This window comes from Adiantum capillus-veneris, chromosome 29 (genome assembly GCF_014529385.1).
Source record: "Adiantum capillus-veneris isolate H3 chromosome 29, ASM1452938v2, whole genome shotgun sequence".
Classification (NCBI taxonomy): domain Eukaryota; kingdom Viridiplantae; phylum Streptophyta; class Polypodiopsida; order Polypodiales; family Pteridaceae; genus Adiantum; species Adiantum capillus-veneris.
The window spans coordinates 86,535,410-86,558,634 of NC_140959.1; the positions used below are offsets into that span (position 1 = coordinate 86,535,410).

Here is a 23,225-nt window from a genome sequence, read left to right on the forward strand (position 1 = left end):
TGGTAGCTACAAGGCTAGACATTGCTTTTGCAGTGGGATTGGTTAGTCGGTACATGGCTAACCCAAGCAAGCAACATTGGGGATAGTGGTGAAACACATCCTCAAATACTTGAAGGGTACATCGAGCATGTAACATTGATGCATCTATCATTGGTTACACAGATACACATTATGTTGGTTGCACAGATAGTATGAGATCTACGTCTGGCTATATTTGCATGATTGCAAGAGGAGCCATTTCTTGGAGATCATCTCTCCAAGATTGTATGTCTTCTTCCACTACACATGCTGAGTGCATTGTAGGATCAAATGCCAACAAGGAAGCTATATGGTGGCACGTTAAGTGAGAGATTTAGACATAGAGCAGGTTCCAAGTTTGCTTTGTGATAGTCACTGTGACATTGCTTTGGCAAGCAATCTCGTGTTTCACTCCAAGTTGAAACACATTGAGGTGAGGTATCATTTTATTCAAGATACGTTGATGGATACGTGATTGGAGTTTGCCAAGACTGATGAGAACCTTGCGCATGCTCTTACAAAGAGCCTAGCTACGCAGTGGTTTGCACATTGCATCGTGTTAATGGGTGAATGGTAAATAGATTTGTGCAAGGGTGAATTTGTTGTGCTCTAGGTTGTACATACTAGCTTTAGTCATAGACCACTAATGAACACATTGAGCTTTTAATGGGAGATTGTCGGGATAAAGGCATATGGCTACTCGCTCGCAATGACTAATCGTGAAACTCCTAACTCTAACTAACCATTTACTCTTCATGCGTAAAACAAAGAATACACACTCACTCTCTCCTTCCTTGAGTGTGGTTCCTTTGAAAGCACACTCTCTCTTCTTCCTTCATTACATCTCGGATTTGTATATATGTGTGCACATGTGATTACATTGATATTACATTTGTTTCTATGTCATCTGTACATGTGATTGCATCAACATTATGTTTGTTTGTATCGCGTCTCCAGAGCGGCATCGCGCACCGTCTCTAAGGACAATGTGATATGATTATTTCTAACCTTCACTTTTCATATGTTTCTTGAGTTGGTGTTGATTACAGGATGAAAATCACATCAAGCAGCATATACAAGGGATTAAAGACGCTAAAGCTGCTGTATCATTTGCAACACAAGAATGATTTAGCTCCTGCAGTTAAAACTTTTAAATTGTTTCCATTAGAATTTTTATGTGCAATAGATGTGTTTCTAGTTTATATTTAGTATCAATATTACTTTTTCAGAATATTATGGTGCTTATATATCCATGAGAAAATACAAATTGTGTTGCTAATTTTGAGTTTTCTAGCTAGCATCACTATTTCGGAACACTAACCGTGTGCCCTTTGATGATAGCTTAGTCACACCTTAAGTCACCTTTGGTTATTCAAAGTAGAGGAAATGAGAAACAATATGAGTGCAATACCTTGGGAGATGTGAAAACCACGATCCATTTTTACTCTATTAGGACATTACGAGTGTGAGGTTCGAAGTGAGCCTTGATCATATATAGGATCATGTTTGGCTACTAAAGGTAGAAGCAATGTGTAGCTATAAGGGCATACAATTTTAAGCAAAAGGACATTGGTGCAGTTCTTGTGCAACCATGATTGGGCACATTGTACCATCCAAAAGAGAGTGGAGTTGGAAGTTGACGAATCCCATTAAGTTAAACAGAGATACTTCATAGAAGGCTCTTCTTCTTTTACAAAGAACATCACCAGTTTGAGATTTACTGTGTATGTGGACAGTAAATATACCCGTGGATTTAGACACAGGGTGCCAACCTTTTGTTATGTGTCATTGATAAGTCCAAATGCTCATCAATTGCATCAATTGACTGATCTACATTAGTAAGAAGCATTCTAGTTTCTGGAAGAATTTGCTTGAGAAGAGTGAGCAATAAGTTTTCTCAGTTAGAGTGTCTCGCTTGAGATAGGTTGTACTAGTAGTTGAGAAGAGAGCGGTACGTTTTGTTCAATGAGAGCATCTCACTTGAGGTAAGTGCTACTACTGGTATGCGATTTAGTTAGAGGTTCTTTTTAGCCATAGGAACAGTCCCTTCAAAGAATATTTGATTGCAATCTTCCAGTTCACTTTTTGCTATGAGTAGATATTTACACATAAGAGTACTAAATTTGGTAATTATCATGTGGATCAATTGACTTGATGCAGGTTTAAAATGGAAACCATTAATACTCTTACAAAGAGTTGGTTGGCATTGATGTTTTAGAGGATAAAAACTCTCCTTCAAGGGGAGAGTAATGTGAAGACAAGGGTAGGACCAGGGGGCATGACTCCACACACTATCATAATATGGTAACAAAGATGATCAATGGTTCATTGATATAGATTTGTGTTTTCCTAAAGTAGAAAGATGATGTAAAGCCTCCTCTCAAACTACTAGATTACTTTTTGTGCTTTCTAGAGCTTTTCTTGGATATGCTTTTCTTGTTCTTCAATGTAGTGAGGAGTAGACAATTGTGTAATGTTGTCCATGATGTCTACACCCTGGCTTCTTGTACATGATGAAAACATGCACTAGAATTGACATAAGCTCTTTCTACTACTAATCTAAGGGCTAAATTACAGAAAAGAAAAGAAGGCGCCTCATCAAAAGTTTATTGTTTAGACAAATTTTGTCTTGATCAAAGTCAAAACCCCTTTCATTGACAAAGAAGAGACCTCAAAGCGAAGATGGAAATCACAAAAAAGGACTTCTTTACTTCCTAAAAATCCACTACCAAGCTTACGAAAGCAATTTTAAAGAGTAGGTGGTTAGGCAATAGATCAATAAGGACTTTGTTTAAACTAAAGAAGACGAAAAAAACACATGATCATTGTGATACCTTCAAAAAAAAACTGAATTTGTATGAAATGGAACATAGGCACTTGATGTAGAGTGGGCATGCTCCATCATAAGATATGACAACAAGGGGGCTCAGAGTCACTTGCTTGATTTTAGTTTAAACCCATCCTAAGGAAGGAAAGAAACACGTGAAAATAGACTTTGTAGACTCTATTGTTTTTGAAAGTAGCTCCACCCTGCGACTCCATGAGTTGCAAACGTTGTAAGTGCCTCCAAATATATGGATTTGGGGCATTACAAAACAAAGGATGACTTGCAAACATTGTAAGTGCCTTGGATTTGGGGCATTACAAAACAAAGGATAGTGGGATTTGAACTCGAGCACTATATCAAGTTCCCATTCCCTTGCTCTTGCAGAAGCGATCGTCTCTGTCAAGGATCGTCTCTGTTCGTCGAGGGGGACACTAGGCGGCTATGTTCCTCAGGAAGTTCGCCGGCCCGCTTCTGGGCAAGGTCAAGGAGACGACAGGCCTTGTGGGCTTGGCGGTGGTGCCCAATGCTCGCGAGGTTCTCATCAAATTGTACACCGAAACACTCGAATCAGTGGAGGACATTCCTTCTTATGCAGAGTACCGTAAAGCTGTGGAGAAGTTCACCAAATTTCGCCTCCAGGTCTGTCAGGAAGAGGAGGATTGGGAGAAGATTGAGGAGCGTATCCAGGGGGGCCAAGTAGAGGAGCTCATTGTAATGGCCAAAGACGAGCTTATGCTTGCTGAAAAAATGAAAGGTAGAACAAAATGCCCGAATGTGTATGTATGTATGTGTGTGTTTGTGCGTGTGTGTGTGTGTGTGAGAGAGAGAGAGAGAGAGAGAGAGAGAGAGAGAGAGAGAGAGAGAGAGAGAGGTCATTGGGAGGCCTAACTCAACCTATGAGACATACGAGTACTGTATTCTTCATTACATTCTACTTGCGGTTGGCAATACAAGGAAAAACTTGACACAAAAGATCAACAACATAACGAATCTTCAATAAACAAAGGCAACACAAATTGCAATCTTCATACATGAGGTATGTGTCACGTGACACATCCAACCCTATGTGTCCGTGGACAAGCTACAACATGACCAGGGTTCAGTCAGTCTAGAATAGGAAGTGATCATCAGCATTTCCATAAGAATCCATCATGGGAATTTTCCAGTGCATTAAATCTATTTTCCCTATTTTTTGACATTTTTCACTTTTTTATTAAATGACTTTTGTTGGGAACTAGGTAGGGCAAGTTTGCTAAGATAATATATAAGCACCTAGGGCTAGCACTATCTGGCAGAAGAAGAAGGAGAGCATCAGGCACTTAAGTGCAGCAGGCCTCTAGAGACCCTTCTCAGCAAAATGACCCCCCACCAACCTGGCATTTTTGGAGCCCAGAAGGCCAGTGTTTTTCAGCCCTGCCATCAGCGTTTTCAGCCCCTTGCAAAGGTGATTCTGCACCAGCACTTCGGCCTTCAGATCCAGCGATTTTCAGCAACCAACAAGTAGCGTTTTTGCATCATAGCTGCAGCCCTACACTTGGCGTTTTGACAAGCAGCCCAGCGTTTCTGATCCAGCAATAATCAGCATGTGTGGACAGCAGTAGCCAGCGTTTTGAACAGCCATACCAAGCGTTTTTGCAATAGCAGATCAGTTTTTGCAATAGCGTTTTTGCAATAGCCCGACAAGAAGCACCCCAAAGCATTCAGTTTTCAGTCATAGACTCGGTCTCGTCGTCATCACCGTCGGCCTCGACATAGTCATTAGATTTGCATCTGCATCTTGTACCAGATTGTGCTATAGTAGATCACTCTCGCCATCGAGAGTTGGGTCCTTGGAGGAGGGTTTTACGTCTCTGGTGTCGTATTCTCTTCTCTATCTCTTAGTCTCATGCACGTCCATTCACAGTGTCCATTCACGTTGTTTGTGTCCATTGCACTCTCTCGTTAAAGAACTGAAGGCTCTCCGTTCCGTAAGTAAAAGGAATCCTTGAGTACAGTTCGGAGCACTCATCTTGAGGAAAGTTCAACATTCACTTCCGCTGCACCTTACATTGGTATCAGAGCTTTGATAGTGTTCTATATTACTCAAGGAAAGAACAACAAGAACCACATTTTTTTTTTTTGCTTGTTGCGGTTGCACGTAACCCAAGACCTCTTGGGCGTGTCGATTCCTAATCTTGTTTTTGAAGAGTGACAGGAATCCCAAGAAAGAAGGGCTTGTCCAACCTCCCCTTGTGCCTCTTTTTACTCATTGAGAGTGGACCGTGCACTTAGCGGCCGGCCAATCGACATGAGGTGGGGAAAAGCAACCTTGGTGTGAGCGCAAGGCCGCCAAGGGATGCGTCCGCAGAAAAGAGCAGAACTCGGGTGAAGAGAAGATCCTTCTCTAACACAGATTGCAAGCGAAAGAAGAATCTCAAGAACCTCAAGACCCGCAAGAACCTCAAGAACTCAAGAACTTCAAGAACCAAGACCCCCAAGAACCCAAGTTCCTCGAGAACTTAAGAACCTAAGACTTCAGTGCATGGTCATCACCCGAAGTGGAATGGATACGTCGCATGGAGGTGGTGAGCATGGGAGTGGCAAAGAAGATTTTTCCCCACCAGGAGGTTTTCCCGACCCTCCCCCTTTCCCATCTACGCCACGAGTTGTACCAAATCCTATGGAGGTGATGGTCAAGTCGATGATGGAGATGATGGCACAACAACAAGAAACGACTCGCGTTGCAATGACACAACTAGAAAGAAAAGCAGAACGAGAGGAAGCCTTGGAGCGTGAGCGTGATCAAGTGCGCTTGGCGGCTGAAGAACGACAGGCCGAGCTTGCGGTACAGAGTGAACAACGCATGCAAGAATTGGTCCGACTTGTTCTCGCTTGGAAGTCCGAGCCAGCCAAAGATGTTGGTAGTTCAAGTGGCACAAGCCGAGATTCGGACTCCAACAACCCAGTCACAGAGAAGATCCAGTTCAGTAAGTATGATGGTAAGATGGATGCTACGGTTATTCATTCTTGGTTGTATCAATTTAATGCTTATTTTGCGACAACTAAGAAGACAAGAAATAGCAAGGTTTTGACGGCAGCTATGTACCTTGCCGGTGATGCCATCAATTGGTACCACGCATGGCAAGAGGCACAGTTAGCCGCGCACCTAGAGGAAGCCGACGAATTCACGTCCCTTTCCTTCAATTGGGCTGATTTCCAAGACAAGCGGTCAAGGCGCGGTTTATGCCACCTCAGTACCTCGCACGATTGCGCGATTAAAGGAAGATTGGCGCGGTCTCAAGCAAAATGGTATGCCAGTTATATCTTTCTCTAATCGTGTTTTGCAGCTCCGCACTCAATTACGCAAATCGGATGCGGAGCGCAAGGAGGCATTCCTTTATGGATTGGACAAGTATATCAAGTATGATATCGAGGTGCTCGATCCAATCGATCTCAACAAGGCGGTAGCGATTGCTCTCGCACAGGAGATGAAGCACAACAAGGGAAAGCCTAAGGGAAACAAGACTTCGACAAGTAACTCTCAGACTTCGCAAAACCCTCAGAACGGTAAGAATGGTAAGAAGTAACTTTTCTAACCAATCTTCCAATAGTCTCTCAGAAAAGAACTCTCAAAGTGAACCTAAGGGTAAAGCTAACACAATTGCTAAACCTAAGCTCACTCCAGATGAACAGATAGAACAAGGAATTTTAGGAGGATACATCACGTCGGAAGAGCAAAGCACTTATTCAAATTTTAGGAGGATATATCACGTCGGAAGAGCAAAGCTCTTATTCTAAGGAAGGTTGTTGTTTTCATTGTCACACTAAGGGTCACATAAAAAAAACATATCCTAAGTTTGAATCGAATGAATCTAAAGAATCCACAGAACCCACTTCCTCTGTCAATGCAATAAATGACAACATGAGTGTGCCCCAAGTTTCTCATGACCCTCCCATTGATGAGTCTCTCATTAAATGTTATGGTCATATGACGGTGCAACGTTTTGTCATATTGTATGACCCAGGCAGTATGCATGATGTGATTAGTCTCTCTCTTGTTGAGAAAGCTCACCTAGAGGTTAGTTCGAAATCTCCTCTCGAGGTCTCTGGCTTCGCTCCCGGTATGGACTCTCTCATCACGAAAGAGTGTCTTGATGTGTTGTTTACAGTTCAACAAGTTGCTTTCCGTAGAAAATTTGTAGTCTCTCCTCTTTCAGGATGTGATATGATTTTGGGCATTCGATGGTTTCGTGAGCATAACCCTCTCACTGATTGGGCGGAAAATACGTTCACTTTCAATGCCAAAAGTGACTCTTCACTTGTCATTCATGGCGAGCAAGTTGTTCATTCTCCATCTCTCATTTCTAATGTGCAGACGAAGATCGAATGGATTCAGGAGAAGGAGACTCTCTTGGTCTCGTCTTCTCCAAAGCATGATACACAGGATTTGCATGATGATAAGCATGATGAATTGAATGACAATGACAAGCATGATGGTTTGCATGATGATCAAGATGTGATTTCTCACAAGCATGATGATTTGCATGAAGATGATGTGATTGTTTACAAGGATGATGTGTTAGTTGATACTTTCTCTAGTGAAGCTAACCTCATTGCAGATTCGATCAATCACGAAGAACCGATCTTGGCTCTCGAGCCTAGGTCCAAAGAACCCTTACAGGAAGTACTATGTGTTCGAATGATTCGTCAGCACGCATTGTTCGAGTGTTTCATTCGTGATCGTCTCCTGTATTTTAGTCAGCGTCTTTATGTGATCCCTTTCCTAGGCATGACATATTGTACGTTGAGTACATTTCACTCATGAATGAACACGGATGTATGCAATATTCATGAAAAGCTGAAAAGTATGCATTCAAGGAAGTCACATTCCATGTCTCTTCCTTGGCACGACACAGTCGTAGAAAGAGCACAAGAAAGTATGAGCACCAAGCATGGGCATTTCCGTTGTGAATTGCCACAGTTGATTGCTTTAGATCAGAAAAGAAAGATTCGATCTCATTGTTTGCGTGTGTGTGGTGAACGGTTTGACACTCCGTCTATTTGTTCATCTACATTGCATGCATAGTCTTTGAGGAAGACGAGATTTTTTCCATTCACTTTACATGGAATAGGTATGTTCATGTTTTTGTGTTGGAAGTGGTTTCATAAATTTTCAACCTTGGAGATTCGTGAAGATGGAAATCTAACTGCCCTGCATTGCATAGCCAGTGTGGAACTGTTCAGAGAGAGTCCAGGCCTGAGGGCTGAAGAGCACTAAGGTTGGACAAGGACTATGGTTAGCCAAAGTGGGGTCATTGGCCAGCCAAAGCGGAATCCTTTGCTACATAGGCTACATTTCGGTTCTGGGTGTGGCTGCAATGTACAAAGAGGGTCAGATGACCTAGAAGAATGTAATGGTAGAAACTCCTAAATTTTAGGGACTGCTATTTTTGGACGGCAAAATGTCTTCGCGTCATTACGTGCAGTTTGACATGGGGATCATTTTGTTACTATGTGGCCAAGTCAACAGAGGCTCCAGGTGAGATATTTTTAGACCCGAGGGTCTAAAGCGGGAAAAAATGAGTGACACTTGGCACTTTGAGGGTAGTTTACTACTTAAAGAGAAGGCAAAAATGTGATTTTCAGCTGTGAGCTCGTTTTTGAGTGCTGTCACAGGTGGGAGAGCTTCAATGGAGTGTTGGCTTACCCTCTATGTACAGTGAGGTGCAGGATGTCATGACCTGCACACCTCTCACTGCTCTCTCTCCCCCCTATTCTTTATGGTTATGCCCCTCTAGTGGGCTCATCAGATTGACCATGTACAGTCTTGTGGTTTGATGCTCTATTGCTGAGGCAAGAGCCTCCCCGAACAGGAACAGGAGTAGCTAACTGCTACTCCAAAGCAGGGAAACGAGAGGGTGATAACCTCTCAAGTAAACACACAAAAATCAGCACTGTTTTATTGCCGATTTTGGGTTGTTTTGGGACCGTTTTGTGTTCGGAATCATGCCAGAATCAAGGGGCACGTAGTCCAAGGCATTGGGAACAGTGCAGGGACAGTTGACAGCTGAAAGTAGGTCAAAAACAGGTCCTAACCAGAAAATACAGCGGTCTGAAATTTACTGTTTTGCAGTCGTATGGATGCCAGATGCATTGGGAACAGTGCCCAATTGTCAAAGAACACTTCTGGGAAGTGTTGGGGCTCAAAACAAGTGTGAAACCAGAAATTCCCGAGCTGTAATTGCTCTTTTTGAGTTGGAATCAGAGGGTTTATGCCAGTGGAAGTGAGTTCCAGCAGGGGAATTGGTTTCGCGCAAGTTTTGAAGCCGTTGTGTTGCCAAAATTTAGCCAAAACAGGTGTTGTATTGCTAGATACAGATTAGGATTCCTGGAACTCTGATTTTTGCAGGTTTGGGGCTGTTTTGATGCCTTAAATCCTTCCAGATTCAAGGGGCAACTAGCCCAAGGTGCAGGGAATAGTGCAGGGGCTACAGGGAGCCGAAAACAGAGAAAAACCAGTCAATAACCAGAAATTACAGAGGTTGGTTATGCTCTGTTTTGGTCAATTAAAGGTGGAATTGGGGCAAGGATAGTGGTCTCCTTAGTTTCCCTACTTGCAGACTGTTTTGGGCAGGGTTCTGCGTCGTTATGCTACCCAAATTCTTCCAAACATGATAGAAACTGCGGGATACACGTTAAGAATTGCGGGATGCAGGTTTAGTGCTATAAGCACTCTTTGTACTTCCTCTTAACTGTAAAAGAATAAAGAAATACCGAGAGGGACGCCTATTTAGGGGCCAATCTAGTGTCTGACTCGCATATAGATGCATTCTAGCATCTGTATCCCATTCCCCTCTCTTGTGTCATTATAGCACAGGTAGAATAGACGACTAATAATGGGTGAAAGCTAAATCAAGGTTTGAAGTAAAGTCTACCGCCCTTTTTGAAGTTAACAGGCCGGTTACAGAAACACTCGAACAATGCGTGCGTACAAATCATGCGAACACATAATACTTCTTGTAAGGGTTCTTTGGACCTAGGTTCGAGAGCCAAGATCGGTTCTTCCTGAATGATTGAATCGTCCTGTGGGGGTTCTTTGGACCTCGACTCGAAAGCCAGGATCGGTTCTTCGTGATTGATTGAATCTACAACGAGGTTAGCTTCGCTAGAAAAAGCATCCACTAACACATCATCCTTGTGAACAATCACATTATCTTCATGCAACTCATCATGCTTGTGAGAAATCACATCTTGATCATGCAAATCATCATACTTGTGAGAAATCACATCTTGATCATGCAAATCATCATGCTTGTCATTATCATCCAAATCATCATGCTCATCATTATCATTGAAATCATGCTACAAATCGTGTGTGTCATGCTTGGGAGAAGAAGAGATTGAGAGAGTCTCCGTCTCTTGAATCTCTTCCATCTGTGCCGGCACTTGAGAAAAGAGTCGCAAGAACTCTTGCATGTGTCGGTCTCTCTGTTCTTGTCGTGCCTTTCTTTTTGCTTCTCTTTCTGCTACTCTTGCCTTTCTTTCTGCTTCTCTTTCTGCTTTGTATTTGCGTGCCTGCGATCCATTTCTGCTTTTCTTTCTGCGTGTCTGCGTTCCATTTCTACTTTTCTTTCTTTGCATTCACGATCAAATTCTGCCATTCTTTCTGCATTTCTTGCTTTGCATTCTAACCTCCTTTCCATAAACATCAGCTCCAAGGCCTCCATAGGAGTTGGTGCAATCCTTGTCGTAGATAGGGAAGGGTCAGAAAAACCTCCTAGTGGGGAAAATTCTTCTTCGTCTCTCTCATGCTCACCACCTCCTAGCGAAGTATCCATTCCGCTTCGAGTGATGACCATTCTGAAGTCGTGGGTTCTTGTGGTCTTGGGTTCTTAAGTTCACGAGGAACTTGGGTTCTTGGGGGTCTTGGTTCTTGAGGTTTTCTTTCGCTTGCAAACCGTGTTTGAGAAGGATCTTCTCACCCGAGTTCTACTCCTTTTTGCGGGCGCACCCCTTGGCGGCCTTGCGCTCACACCAAGGTTGCTTTTTCCCACCTCACGTCGATTGGCCGGCCGCTAAGTGCACGTTCCGCCCTCAATGAGTGAAAAGAGGCACAAGGGGAGGCTGGTCAAGCCCTTCTTTCTTGGGATTCCTGTCACTCTTCAAAAACACGATTAGGAATCGACACGCCCAAGCGAACTTGGGTTCGTGCGACCGCAACAAGCAAAAGAAAATCTTGTGATTCTTGTGGTTCTTTCCTTGAGTGATACAGAACACTGCCAAAGCTTTGATACCAATGTTAGGTGCAGTGGAATGAATGTTTGCGTTTTGCTCAAGATAAGTGCTCCGAACTGTGCTCAAGGTTCCTTTTGTTCTTAGGGAAGGTAGAGCCTTCCATTCTTAATGAGAGAGTGCTATGATCACAAACAAAGTGAATGGACACTGTGCGTGCAAGTGTATGCACAATCTGGTACAAATGAATGCAAGTGACTGATGCAAGTCTAGGCCATGTCGACGATGACAACGGTGATGACGACGACGACCTAAGGGTTGAAATCTGCAATCTTTTATCTGCTGTCCAAAAACGCTATGGGCTGAAATCTGCGACTAGTCCAAAAACGCTGATTTGGGGGGCTGTTTCTGTGGTTCTTTGACGCTGAAAATCTGCAGGTTTAGGGCTGAAAACTGAGGTTTTTCATGGCTGAAAACTGAGGTCTTTCTGGGGCTGAATCTGCTACTTCTTCATGGGCTGAATCTGCTACCTTTCGGGGCTGATCTTGATGGTCTTTTAGGGTTGCAAATCACTGCATGTGCCGGATCTGCAAGGCCGAGGCTGAAACCAAAAACGCTGGGCTGTTGTAAACCAAAAACGCTAGGGAGGCAGCTTCTTCAAAAACGCTAGCTGTAAAAACTTCTGCCGCGGTGGTTGCTGATGCAAAACGCTAGTGCTGAGGTCTTCTTGGCGATGGGATTGCTGAGAAAAACGCCATGTTGGTGTTGATGAAAAACGCTAGTACAATGGGGGATCTTGCTTGAGGGAATTGCCCGAAGGGGTTCTTGTTTGAGAAGTTGCCTGTTGAGCGGTGGAGCTCCTGTTGCCTCTTCTGCCATTAAGTGCTAACTTTGGTTTGCTTATATATTTTCTTACCCAAATTGCCCTACCTACTTTTGTTGGAAAGTCACTTAAATTAATAAGTGAAAAATGTCAAAAATAGGGAAAATAGGCTAAAATCACTGGAAAATTCCCCTGAAGGATTTTGATGGATTCTGATGGGAATGCTTATGATTATGCTGTGTGCAACCAGAGGATATGCATCTACACTAAGTGACTGGGCATGCATTGTCTACGAATAGACTTACAAAAGTTCCAGATTACTTCTAAATCTAGATTGATTGGATTGACTGAACCCTGATCATGCTATAGCTTGTCCACGGACACATCGGGTTGGATGTGTCACGTGACAAGAATGCTCCGAGCAGACGCTAACAACCTGTAGGCCCCAAAAACTGGTGCCCCTTTCGGTATTTCTTTGTTCCTTTAGAGGGTAAAGTTACAAAACTAGAGTCCTGGGGATCTTCACCTGTATCGAACTAGATCACACCTGCTCTGGCAAAATTTCGATAGCATAACGGCCCCAAAACTCGCCCTGAACAAATCCCCCTGCTGGAACTCGCTTCCAAGGACATAAACCCTCTGTTTTCAGCCCAGAAACAACAATTATAGCTCGTTGTATTTACTGGTTTTTACCTTGTTACAACCCTAAACAATCCCGGAACTGTCCTCTAACAGTGGGGCATTGTTCCCAATGCTTCTGGCATCCACACAATTGCAAAACAGTCCCAAAGAAAGCGCATAACCAGCATTGAAAATGCACCTGTAAGGGGAGGTTATCACCCTCACTAGTGTCTGTTTTTGGAGTAGCAGTTAGCTACTCCTGTTCCTGCTCAAAGAGGCTCTTGCCTCGGCATAGAAGCATAAGACCAGACAACTGTACATAGGTCAAATGAAGCGCCCTCTTGTGGGGCATCACGTTACTGCACGTAGGGGAGAGAGAGAGCAGTGTAGAGTGTGCCACTTCTTGCACTACACTGTACATGAGAGGGAAAGCTTGCACACAATAGCTTTGATACCTACAACAATCCACCATATGACTGAAAAATGCAGTCCCCACGTTTATTTCAACGCTTCTATCTCTCTCAAGGTGGAAAATGTCCAAAAATGTGCCAAGTGGCACTCATGCATGGTTTTCCCATTTGGTACCTTCCGGTCTAAAAATATCTCTATCTGTTGCTCAGTTGACTTAGTAGTTGAGTAATTGTAACAAACTTGGACGCCCCAAGTCAAGATTCTACCGCGACACAAAGATTCACTTTAGAACAGTTCACAAAGATGACACGGCCCGACGTAGTTCCATGCCCAGAGGTATTGGCCCCAAAGACTGGCGCCCCTTTCGGTATTTCTTTTTATATTAATCTGTGTTCAAAGTACAAGAGAGCAGGCAGGCGCTCACTCTCAGACTCTGCGTTCCGATGCTCTGAGAAGTGAGGCCTAGCCCACTTATTTATAAGTAAAAGGGATGCCCAAAAGCAGAGCCCCAAAATCTCTAACTCAGAAGCACTTGTCCCAAAAGCAATTTTCTTAAAATCTTTTATCCAAGAGCTGCCAGCTAAATCAGCCAGTGTAAATTGCGCAAATCCGTACGGAATGCCACGTCAGCAATGTCAGCGTGAAAAGTGGGTCGTACAGTTGCTGTCCATACAACTGCCACGTATCAGGCTGCCTGCGCAAATTACGGCGCATTTTTCGGGACTGTCCGTACAGTCAGCCTGTCGACGCAATTTTGGGGTCCTAGCCATGTCATCAGTTTGTGACATACCCCCCCTCTTGAAAGAATTGTAATTGCCCTCAATTACGCCTGTAAAACAGACAGAGGCCATAAATTGTCTTAGTAAACACTGACTGTTAGTACCGACGCACTAGACACGACACATCTAGCACATGTACCAATCGACATCACAGGACATCACTTGACATCACATGACAAATCACATTTCAAATTCATTCCAAATCTCAGACCATGATTAATCGGCAACGTATTAGTGATCGCATCTAGATCCAGTCGGGACCTCATAGATGCCCGATTAACTAATCCTTATTGCAATCATGTCTATAGAGATTCATGAGACCGAAATGCTACAGTCATTTTGTCTTTTAGTTCCTGCACTCAAACAAGTCAAGTACAAATCAATGAGTATCATTTTCATTTTCGGGAATTCGAGTTCATAGAGTCATACAACAGAATACTGTCAGCTGAGCAAAATCCCTGAAACCCAAAGGGACATCAGTGACTATATAAAAAATCGGGGTAATTTGTTGACAAAGGAGCGGAGCAACTTCCCTCTTGTGCAAGCCCGCTGCACTACATTCACCCATGCTGAAGTCGGGGTTCTATCGGAGTAGACTAGACTAAACCGAATGCTTCAAGGAAAAGTTCCAAAATCTGAGGAGTATTTGCTAGGTCCTCCTCCTCCATCCACTTCGTATCCAATGCAGGATAGTTCTTGAATTTAACAAAGAACGGCCTAATCACTTTACCTTTAATCTTTCTATCTTTATGTGCAAATATCTATTCTAGAATGAGTATCTCCTCGCTTTCCTCCACTTCGGGTTGCTCATCTGGCTCCCCATCATCGGGCACATCGCCTTTAAAAGGCTTCAAGAGACACATATGAAAAGCATTGTAAATCCTCCAAGTATCGGGCAGCTTCAGTCTCAAGGTGAAACGAACGCAGAGAGTGGATCTCCTGGCTACAAGGACTGCCTATAGACACACGTCGGACGAACCACTCGACCATAGCCACCATCCGGAAACTCCCTCATGTTGGGGCCATCGTCCGAGGACGTAGGCGTGCACCTGTAAGACCGAGTGTCCCATACCGCCCGGCCTCACCTCCTCGAGGTGACCTCGCGCACTCCTAGCCTCGCGGGCTAACCATTGGCACTCTGCGAGTGGGGTCGATAACTGCAAATGGGGCCTTGGCCTCCCTTTTATAATAATGGCCGGCCACACTGGCCGTGTTCACAATACGTCCGCCTGGACACTGGATGCCCATCCCGACGGCGTTTGGGCTAGATCCCCTCTCTTGTGAGGGGACATAACATACTTTTCCCTTTAAGGACCATTAATGTATTCATGAATGAAGTGGGATATTGAGCTTTCAAAGCTCTAATTGGTTCCCAAGTAGCAAACCTTTCAGATTGACCCTTCCATTTAATTAAGTACTTGTCATAAGCCTTTTGGCGCGAATGACGGATACAATGATCTAAAACCGCCTCTGGTTCTCAAGGAATATACTCAGTTTGCATATCTTGCCGTACATTTTCCTCGATAGGCACAACAACGTCAGCTTCGCCCAATTTTACCTTAAGGTGGCTGACATGAAACACTAGCGGCTTTTTCCAAAGCTTAGCATGAGAGCTAGCGCTTTCCCTTTTTTTCCCTTAGGCGTGCCTTCTTAAAACGTAAGAGCACCCAATCGTCTTCCTTTAATTTCAAATTTCAATGGTGTCGATCTGCTGCCTTCTTGTGTCTTTCCTGAGATTTCGTTACAGCCTCCTGGACCTTGGCAAAAGTAGTGTCCAAGTCCCTCAGGTACTGGTTGGCTTCAAAAATCTTATCTTTCGTGCTAAGGAAGGCTGGAATCTTCATAGCACCTTCAATAATCTCAAATGGCACCTTCCCTGTCGAAGAGTGGATCGTGTTATTGTAGGCAAATTCCATAAAGGGATTTTTTTTTTCCCATTGAGTCTTTTGATCGAAAATGTAAGACTTCAATAAATCCAGTACGATTGAATTCGCAATCTCAGATTGCCCATCTGTCTGCGGGTGGAAAGATGACGCGAATTGCAACCGTGTGTCAATGTTCTCCCAAATAGCCTTCCAAAACAAACTCGTGAATCGGGGATCTTTGTCAGAGACTATTGTCTTAGGCATGCCATGTAATCTGAATATCTGTGAAATGAACAGTCTCGCTAAATGATCCGGCTTGACTGTCTTCTTCACTGGAACAAAGCGAGCTTGCTTGCTAAATCTGTTGATGACAGTCCAAATGCCATCATGCCCACTCTGTGTCTTCGGGAGATAAAAAATGAAATCCATAGTAATACTTTCCAAGGGGCGGGTGGGAATGGGTAAAGGCTGTAACAATCCCTGTGCTTTATGCTCGTCAAAACTTGACCTTCTGGCATACCAAGCAACTGTGTACAAAATCGTCCACATCCTTCTTGAGTCCCAAAAGAAGTAACGCTCCACACCTTTCAAGGTGGTGTCAATGCCGCGGTGACCCGAAAAAGGTGGAGAGTGGCATTCAGTTAGAACCTTTTCCCTCAACGGTTGTGTAAGGTACAACATCATTTTCTTCATCAAGTAGCCATCCCGTATGGAATATCCCGTTGCTACCTCCTCATTCTGTATTTGAGTGAATACATCAGAAAAATTTGGATTTGTGGCGTACTGATCGACCATGTCCTCGAAGCTTCTATGATGAATCGCGGAAATAGCCAAGACTAACGGCTTCCGGAACAAAGTATCTGCCACCAAGTTCTTCTGTCCCTGTACATGGACAATCTGAAAGTGACACTGTGACGAGATGTTAGCCCACCGCATCTGCTTTTCTGAAAGCTGCTTCTGTGACAAGAAGTAGCGTAAACTCTGATGATCAGTGAAGATCGTAAAATCGGCTCCAAGTAGGTAATGTCGCCATTGAGTAAGAGCATGGATAACCGCCAAAAGCTCTTTCTCATAAATCTGTGTTGCAATTCTGGCGCACCCAGACTACGACCACAAGCATTACAATATACTTCAAATGACTTTTGCAAATCCGGCAAAGTCAAAATTGGTCCCGTAGACAATTTCTCTTTCAAAGTCTGAAAGGCAGCCACCTCTGTGGGGTCCCCACGAGAAAGGGACTCCTTTTTGTGTCAGAATGTGCAAAGGGGAAGCGACCTCTGCAAACTTTCGAATGAACCGCCGATAGTAAGAATATAAGCCCAAGAAGCTTCTAACTTTCTTCAAATCGGGCCAACCACGTATAGTCTCAATCTTGGCCGGGTCCATCTGTACTCCTGCTGCTGAGACGATGTGTCCCAAAAAGTGTATCTCTGGTAAGAAAAATCAACTCTTCTTGGCATTGATGTAAGGTGCAGCGGAAGTGAATGTTGAACTTTGCTCAAGATGAGTGCTCCGAACTGTGCTCAAGGTTCCTTTTACTTAGGGAAGGGAGAGCCTTCCGTTCTTTAATGAGAGAGTGCAAGTGATCACAAACAAAGTGAATAGACACTGTGAATGAAGGTGCTGAGACTGAAAGATAGAGAGAGAAGAGAATACGGCACCAGAATGTTGTCAAACCCTCCTCCGAAGGCCCCACTCTCTATGGCGAGAGCGGTCTACTTATGATTGCACAAATCTCTACAATGCTTTGGACTTGCCGACGATGTCGACGACGATGAGGACGACGACGAGACGGGCTGAAATCTAAAAACGCTAAGGGCTGAAATCTGCAAATCTTTATCTGCTGAATTCCGACTCTATGTCGATGATGATGTCGATGGCGACGACGACGCGCTGAAAACGCAGATGTTGAAATCTGCGTTTTCTGGGCTGAAACTGCAAACTTCACGGGATTTGACCGTGCGGTGAGGATCTGCTGCGGGAAGGTGAGATCTGCGAGGTTCGGAACTTCTTCCGCGGGTTCTAACTGCTGAAAACTGAAAACGCTGAGTCTAGGGCTGATTCCGTCGGGAAGATCTGCAAAAACGCTGAGGTTGATTGGCAAACCAAAAACGCCAGGCTGAATTCTGTCTTCTGCTGCTGCCGGTTGTCTTGCAATGCAAAACGCTAGGCTGATCTGCTATTCTATTGTCGCCGGGAATCTGCAAGTGCAAAAACGCCAAGGCTGGTCTGTGGATGCAAAAACGCTCGGGTCTCTTGCTGATGTAGAAAACGCTAGGCTTGCTGGGAGTTGTGCTGAGAAGGTGCGTGTTGAACTAAGTTCCTGGTGCCTCTTTTGCCAGAAAGTGCTAGCGCTAGGTTTCTATATATACTTGCTTAGCAAAATTGCCCTACCTAGTTCCCAACAAAAGTCACTTAATAAATAAGTGAAAAATGTCAAAAATAGGAAAAATAGGTTCTGTGTACTGGAAAATGCTCCTAATGGATTTTGATGGTAATGCTGATGGTCATGCTGTGTGCAACCAGAGGATATGCATCTAATCTAAGTGTCTGGACATGCACGGTCTGTGAACAGACTCACAAAAGTGCCAGATCACTTCCTATTCTAGACTGACTTGACTGAGCTGAACCCTGGTCATGCTGTAGCTTGTCCACAGACACATAGGGTTCGATGTGTCACGTGACATCCCCTCCTTTTCAAAGTGACGTACTGTGTTAGGTGCAGCGGAATGAATGTTTGCGCTTTGCTCAAGATGAGTTCTCCGAACTGTGCTCAAGGTTCCTTTTGTTCTTATGGAAGGTAGAGCCTTCCGTTCTTAATGAGAGAATGCTATGATCACAAACAAAGTGAATGACACTGTGCGTGCAAGTGTATGAGACTGAGAGATAGAGAGAGAGAAGAGAGATATGACACCAGAGATGTTGTAAAACCCTCCTCCGAAGGCCCCACTCTCGTTGGCGAGAGTGGTCTACTTATGATTGCACAATCTGGTACAAATGGAATGCATGAGACTGATGCAAGTCTAGGCTATGTCGACGACGACGACGGTGATGACGAAGTCGACCTAAGGGCTGAAATCTGCAATCTTTCTATTGCTGTCTAAAAACGCTATGGGCTGAAATCTGCTGCGGGTCCAAAAAGGCTGATTTTAGGGGCTTTTTAGTGGGTCTTTGTCGCTGAAATTCTGCAGGTTTAGGGCTGAAAACAGAGGTTCCTAAAGGCTGAAAACTGAGGTTCTTACCGGGCTGAATCTGCTACACTTTAGGCTGAATCTTGTTGGTCTTTATCTGCTACTCTTTGATGATGAAAAACGTTGCCTTGCTGAATCTGCAAAGGCTGAATCTGGGACCAAAAACGCTAGAGCTGCTGAAGTAAAAAACGCTAGCTTGCCACTTCTTCTGCTGGTGATGGATGGTGATGCAAAACGCTATTGGCTGAGGTCTTCTTGTGATGGTGTGATGATGCTAAAAATGCCAGCCTGAGATGCTTCTGTCAAAAACGCTAAGGGAGGTCCTTTTTGCTTGGTGGGGGAAATTGCCAAGGTCTTTGTCTTGCTGAGAAGTTGCCTGCTGAGCTTCGCTCCTATTGCCTCTTCTGCCCAATAGTGCTATCTCTAGTTTGCTTATATACAAACTTAGCAAAATTGCCCTACCTACTTTTGTTGGAAAGTTACTTAAATTAATAAGTGAAAAATGTCAAAAATAGGGAAAATAGGCTAAATGCATTGGATTCTGATGGGAATACTGATGATCATGCTGTGTGCAACTAGAGGATATGCATCTACACTAAGTGACTGGGCATGCACGGTCTACGAATAGACTCACAAAAGTTCCAGATCTCTTCTAATCTAGACTGACTGGACTGATTGAACCCTCGTCGTGCTGTAGCTTGTCCACGAACACATAGGGTTGGATGTGTCATGTGACATCCCCTCCTTTTCAAAGTGAGGTATTGGTACCGAACTGTATGGTGTCGAGGGAGATCGCCAATAGCATCCGGAATCCTGGAAGGGACTCTTCGCCGGCCCACTCTGATGTGTTTGGGTGTGCGGTACTTGAACTTCATAAAGGTCTGCAACGCTTGCTTCTTTGTTCGTGGACTGATTGAACCCTCGTCGTGCTGTAGCTTGTCCACGAACACATAGGGTTGGATGTGTCACGTGACATCCCCTCCTTTTCAAAGTGAGGTATTGGTACCGAACTGTATGGTGTCGAGGGAGATCGCCAATAGCATCCGGAATCCTGGAAGGGACTCTTCGCCGGCCCACTCTGATGTGTTTGGGTGTGCGGTACTTGAACTTCATAAAGGTCTGCAACGCTTGCTTCTTTGGGCCGCGCCGAAAGCGACAAAGTCTTCTGTGGCTCCGTCAATGCTTCAACTTCGTCTAGAGTCATGCTTCTTTCTTCTTCAAGAATCTTCATGGCTAAAAATTCCTGAAACCATTTCAAACACAAAACCATGAACATTCCCATTCCATGTAAAGTGAGTGGAAAAACTCGAGAGCTAAGATCGGTTCTTCCTGAGGGGGTTCTTTGGACCTAGGCTCGAGAGCCAAGATCGATCCTTCGTGATTGATCGAATCTGCAACGAGGTTAGCTTTGCTAGAAAAAGCATCCACTAACACATCATCCTTGTGAACAATCACAGCATCTTCGTGCAACTCATCATGCTTGTGAGCAATCACATCTTGATCATGCAAATCATCATGCTTGCCAGTGTCATCCAAATCATCATGCAAATCATTGTCATTCAAATCATCATGCGTATCATCATGTAAATCATTGGCATTTAAATCATCATGCTCATCAGTATCATTCAATTCATCTTGCTTCTCATAATCATGCAAATCCTGTGTGTCATGCTTTGGAGAAGAAGAGACTGAGAGAGTCTCCTTTCCCCAAATCTCTTGCATCTGTGCCTGAACTTGAGAATAGAGTCGCCAAAACTCTTTGTTTTGTCGCTCGCTTTGTTCTTGTATTGCTTTGTTCTCTGCTTGTCTTTTTGTGCGCTCACGATCCAATTTGGCTTGTCGTTCTCTGGCTTCCAAGCGTGCTTGCTCGCGCTCACGTGCTATGACTGCCATTCTTTCTTGGTGTTCGCGCTCCATTTCTGCTTTTCTTTCTGCTCTTCTTACTTCGCGTTCTAACTTCCTTTCCATAAACATCTGGTCCAGCTCCTCCATAGGAGTTACTGCAATTCTTGGCGTACATGGGGAAGTGGGAGGGTCGGAAAAACCTCCTGGTGAGGAAAAGTCTTCTTCGCCTCTCTCATGCTCATCACCTCCAAGCGAATTAGCCATTCCGCTTCGAGTGATGACCATCCACTGAAGTCGTGGGTTCTTGTGGTTTGGGGTTCTCAAGTTCACGAGGAACTTGGGTTCTTGGGGGGGTCTTAGTTCTTGGGGTTCTTGAGTTCTTGAGGTTCCTGTAGGTCTTGAGGTTCTTCTTTCGCTTGCAATCTGTGTTAGAGAAGGATCTTCTCGTCACGCGAGTTCTGCTCTTTTCCGTGGCGCACCCCTTGGCGGCCTTGCGATCACACCAAGGTTGCTTTTTCCCACCTCATGTCGATTGGCCGGCCGCTAAGTGCACGGTCCGCTCTCAATGAGTAAAAAGAGGCACAAGGGGAGGTTGGACAAGCCCTTCTTTCGTGGGATTCCTGTCACTCTTCAGAAACACGATTAGGAATCGACATGCCCAAGCGAACTTGGGTTCGTGCGACCTCAACAAGCAAAAAAATTTCTGTGGTTCTTGTGGTTCTTTCCTTGAGTTATACAGAACATTGCCAAAGCTTTGATACCAATGTTAGGTGCAGCGGAATGAATGTTTGCGCTTTGCTCAAGATGAGTGCTCCAAATTGTGCTGAAGGTTCCTTTTGTTCTTATGGAAGGTGGAGCCTTATGGAAGGTGGAGCCTTCCGTTCTTAATGAGAGAATGCTATGATCACAAACAAAGTGAATGGACACTGCGTGCAAGTGTATGAGACTGAGAGATAGAGAGAGAAGAGAGATACGACACCAGAGACGTTGTCAAACCCTCCTCCGAAGGCCCCACTCTCGTCGGCGAGAGTGGTCTACTTATGATCACACAATCTGGTACAAATGGAATGCATGAGACTGATGCAAGTCTAGGCTATGTTGACGATGACGACGGTGATGACGAAGTCGACCTAAGGGCTGAAATCTGCAATCTTTCTACTGCTGTCCAAAAACGCTATGGGCTGAAATCTGCTGTGGGTCCAAAAACGCTGATTTTTGGGGCTTTTTTAGTGTGTCTTTGTCGCTGAAATTCTGCAGGTTTAGGGATGAAAACAAAGGTTCCTAAAGGCTGAAAACTGAGGTTCTTACCGGGCTGAATCTGCTACACCTTAGGCTGAATCTTGTTGGTCTTTATCTGCTACTCTTTGATGATGAAAAACGCTGCCTTGCTGAATCTGCAAAGGCTGAATCTGGACCAAAAACGCTAGAGCTGCTGAAGTTAAAAACGCTAGCTTGCCACTTCTTCTGCTGGCGATGGATGGTGATGCAAAACGCTATTGGCTGAGGTCTTCTGGCGATGGTGTGATGATGCCAAAAATGCCAGCCTGAGATGCTTCTATCAAAAACGCTAAGGGAGGTCCTTTTTGCTTGGTGGGGGAAACCGCCAAGGTCTTTGTCTTGCTGAGAAGTTGCCTGCTGAGCTTGGCTCCTGTTGCCTCTTCTGCCCAATAGTGCTAGCTCTAGTTTGCTTATATACAAACTTAGCAAAATTGCCCTACCTACTTTTGTTGGAAAGTTACTTAAATTAATAAGTGAAAAATGTCAAAAATAGGGAAAATAGGCTAAATGCACTGGAAAATTTCCTTGATGGAATCTGATGGATTCTGATGGGAATACTGATGATCATGCAGTGTGCAACCAGAGGATATGCATCTACGCTAAGTGATTGGGCATGCACGGTCTACGAATAGACTCACAAAAGTTCCAGATCACTTCTAATCTAGACTGAATGGACCGATCGAACCCTTGTCGTGCTGTAGCTTGTCCACGGAAACATAGGGTTGGATGTGTCATGTGACATACTGGCACCGAACTGTATGGCGTCGAGGGAGATCGTCAATAGCATCCGGAATCCTGGAAAGGAGTCTTCGCCGGCCCACTCTGATGTGTGGCTCGTGCGATAGATGAACTTCATAAAAGGTCTGCAAAGTCTTCTTCATTGGGACGCGCCGAAAGCGACACAAAGTCATCTTTAATGCTTCCACTTCGTCTAGAGTCATGCGTCTACCTTCTTCAAGAATCTTTGAGGCTGAAAATTCCTGAAACTACTTGCAACACAAAAACATGAACATACCCATTCCATGTAAAGTGACTGGAAAAATTCTACTCTTCTGTAGAGCCGGTGCATGCAATGTAGATGAACATAGAGACGAAGTTTCAAACCGTTCATTAAACACACGCAAACAATGAGATCTAATCTTGTTTTTCTGATCTAAATCAATCAACTGTGGCAAAACACAATGGAAATGCCGATGCTTGATGCTCAATCTTTCTTGTGCTCTTTCTATGATTGTGTCATGCCAAGGAAGAGACATAGAATGTGAATTCCTTGAATGCATACTTTTCATCTTTTCATGAGTCATCCGCATATATCTGTGCTCATTCATGAGTGAATCGTGTTCAACGTACAATATG

The 23,225-nt window shown here is 44.3% G+C and overlaps 1 protein-coding gene across 1 annotated transcript in view; it reads left to right on the forward strand.

Annotated features, from left to right (window-relative positions):
• The first annotated feature begins 3,201 nt into the window (after window positions 1-3,201).
• The window catches only part of LOC147419532 (putative NADH dehydrogenase [ubiquinone] 1 alpha subcomplex subunit 5, mitochondrial), a 38,824-nt gene continuing 18,800 nt past the window's right edge, over window positions 3,202-23,225 (forward strand). Inside the window, exon 1 of the mRNA XM_086506083.1 lies at window positions 3,202-3,599. Coding sequence (XP_086362209.1) covers window positions 3,287-3,599 — 313 coding nt within the window. The 5' untranslated portion in view covers window positions 3,202-3,286. The remainder of the gene's footprint in view (window positions 3,600-23,225) is intronic.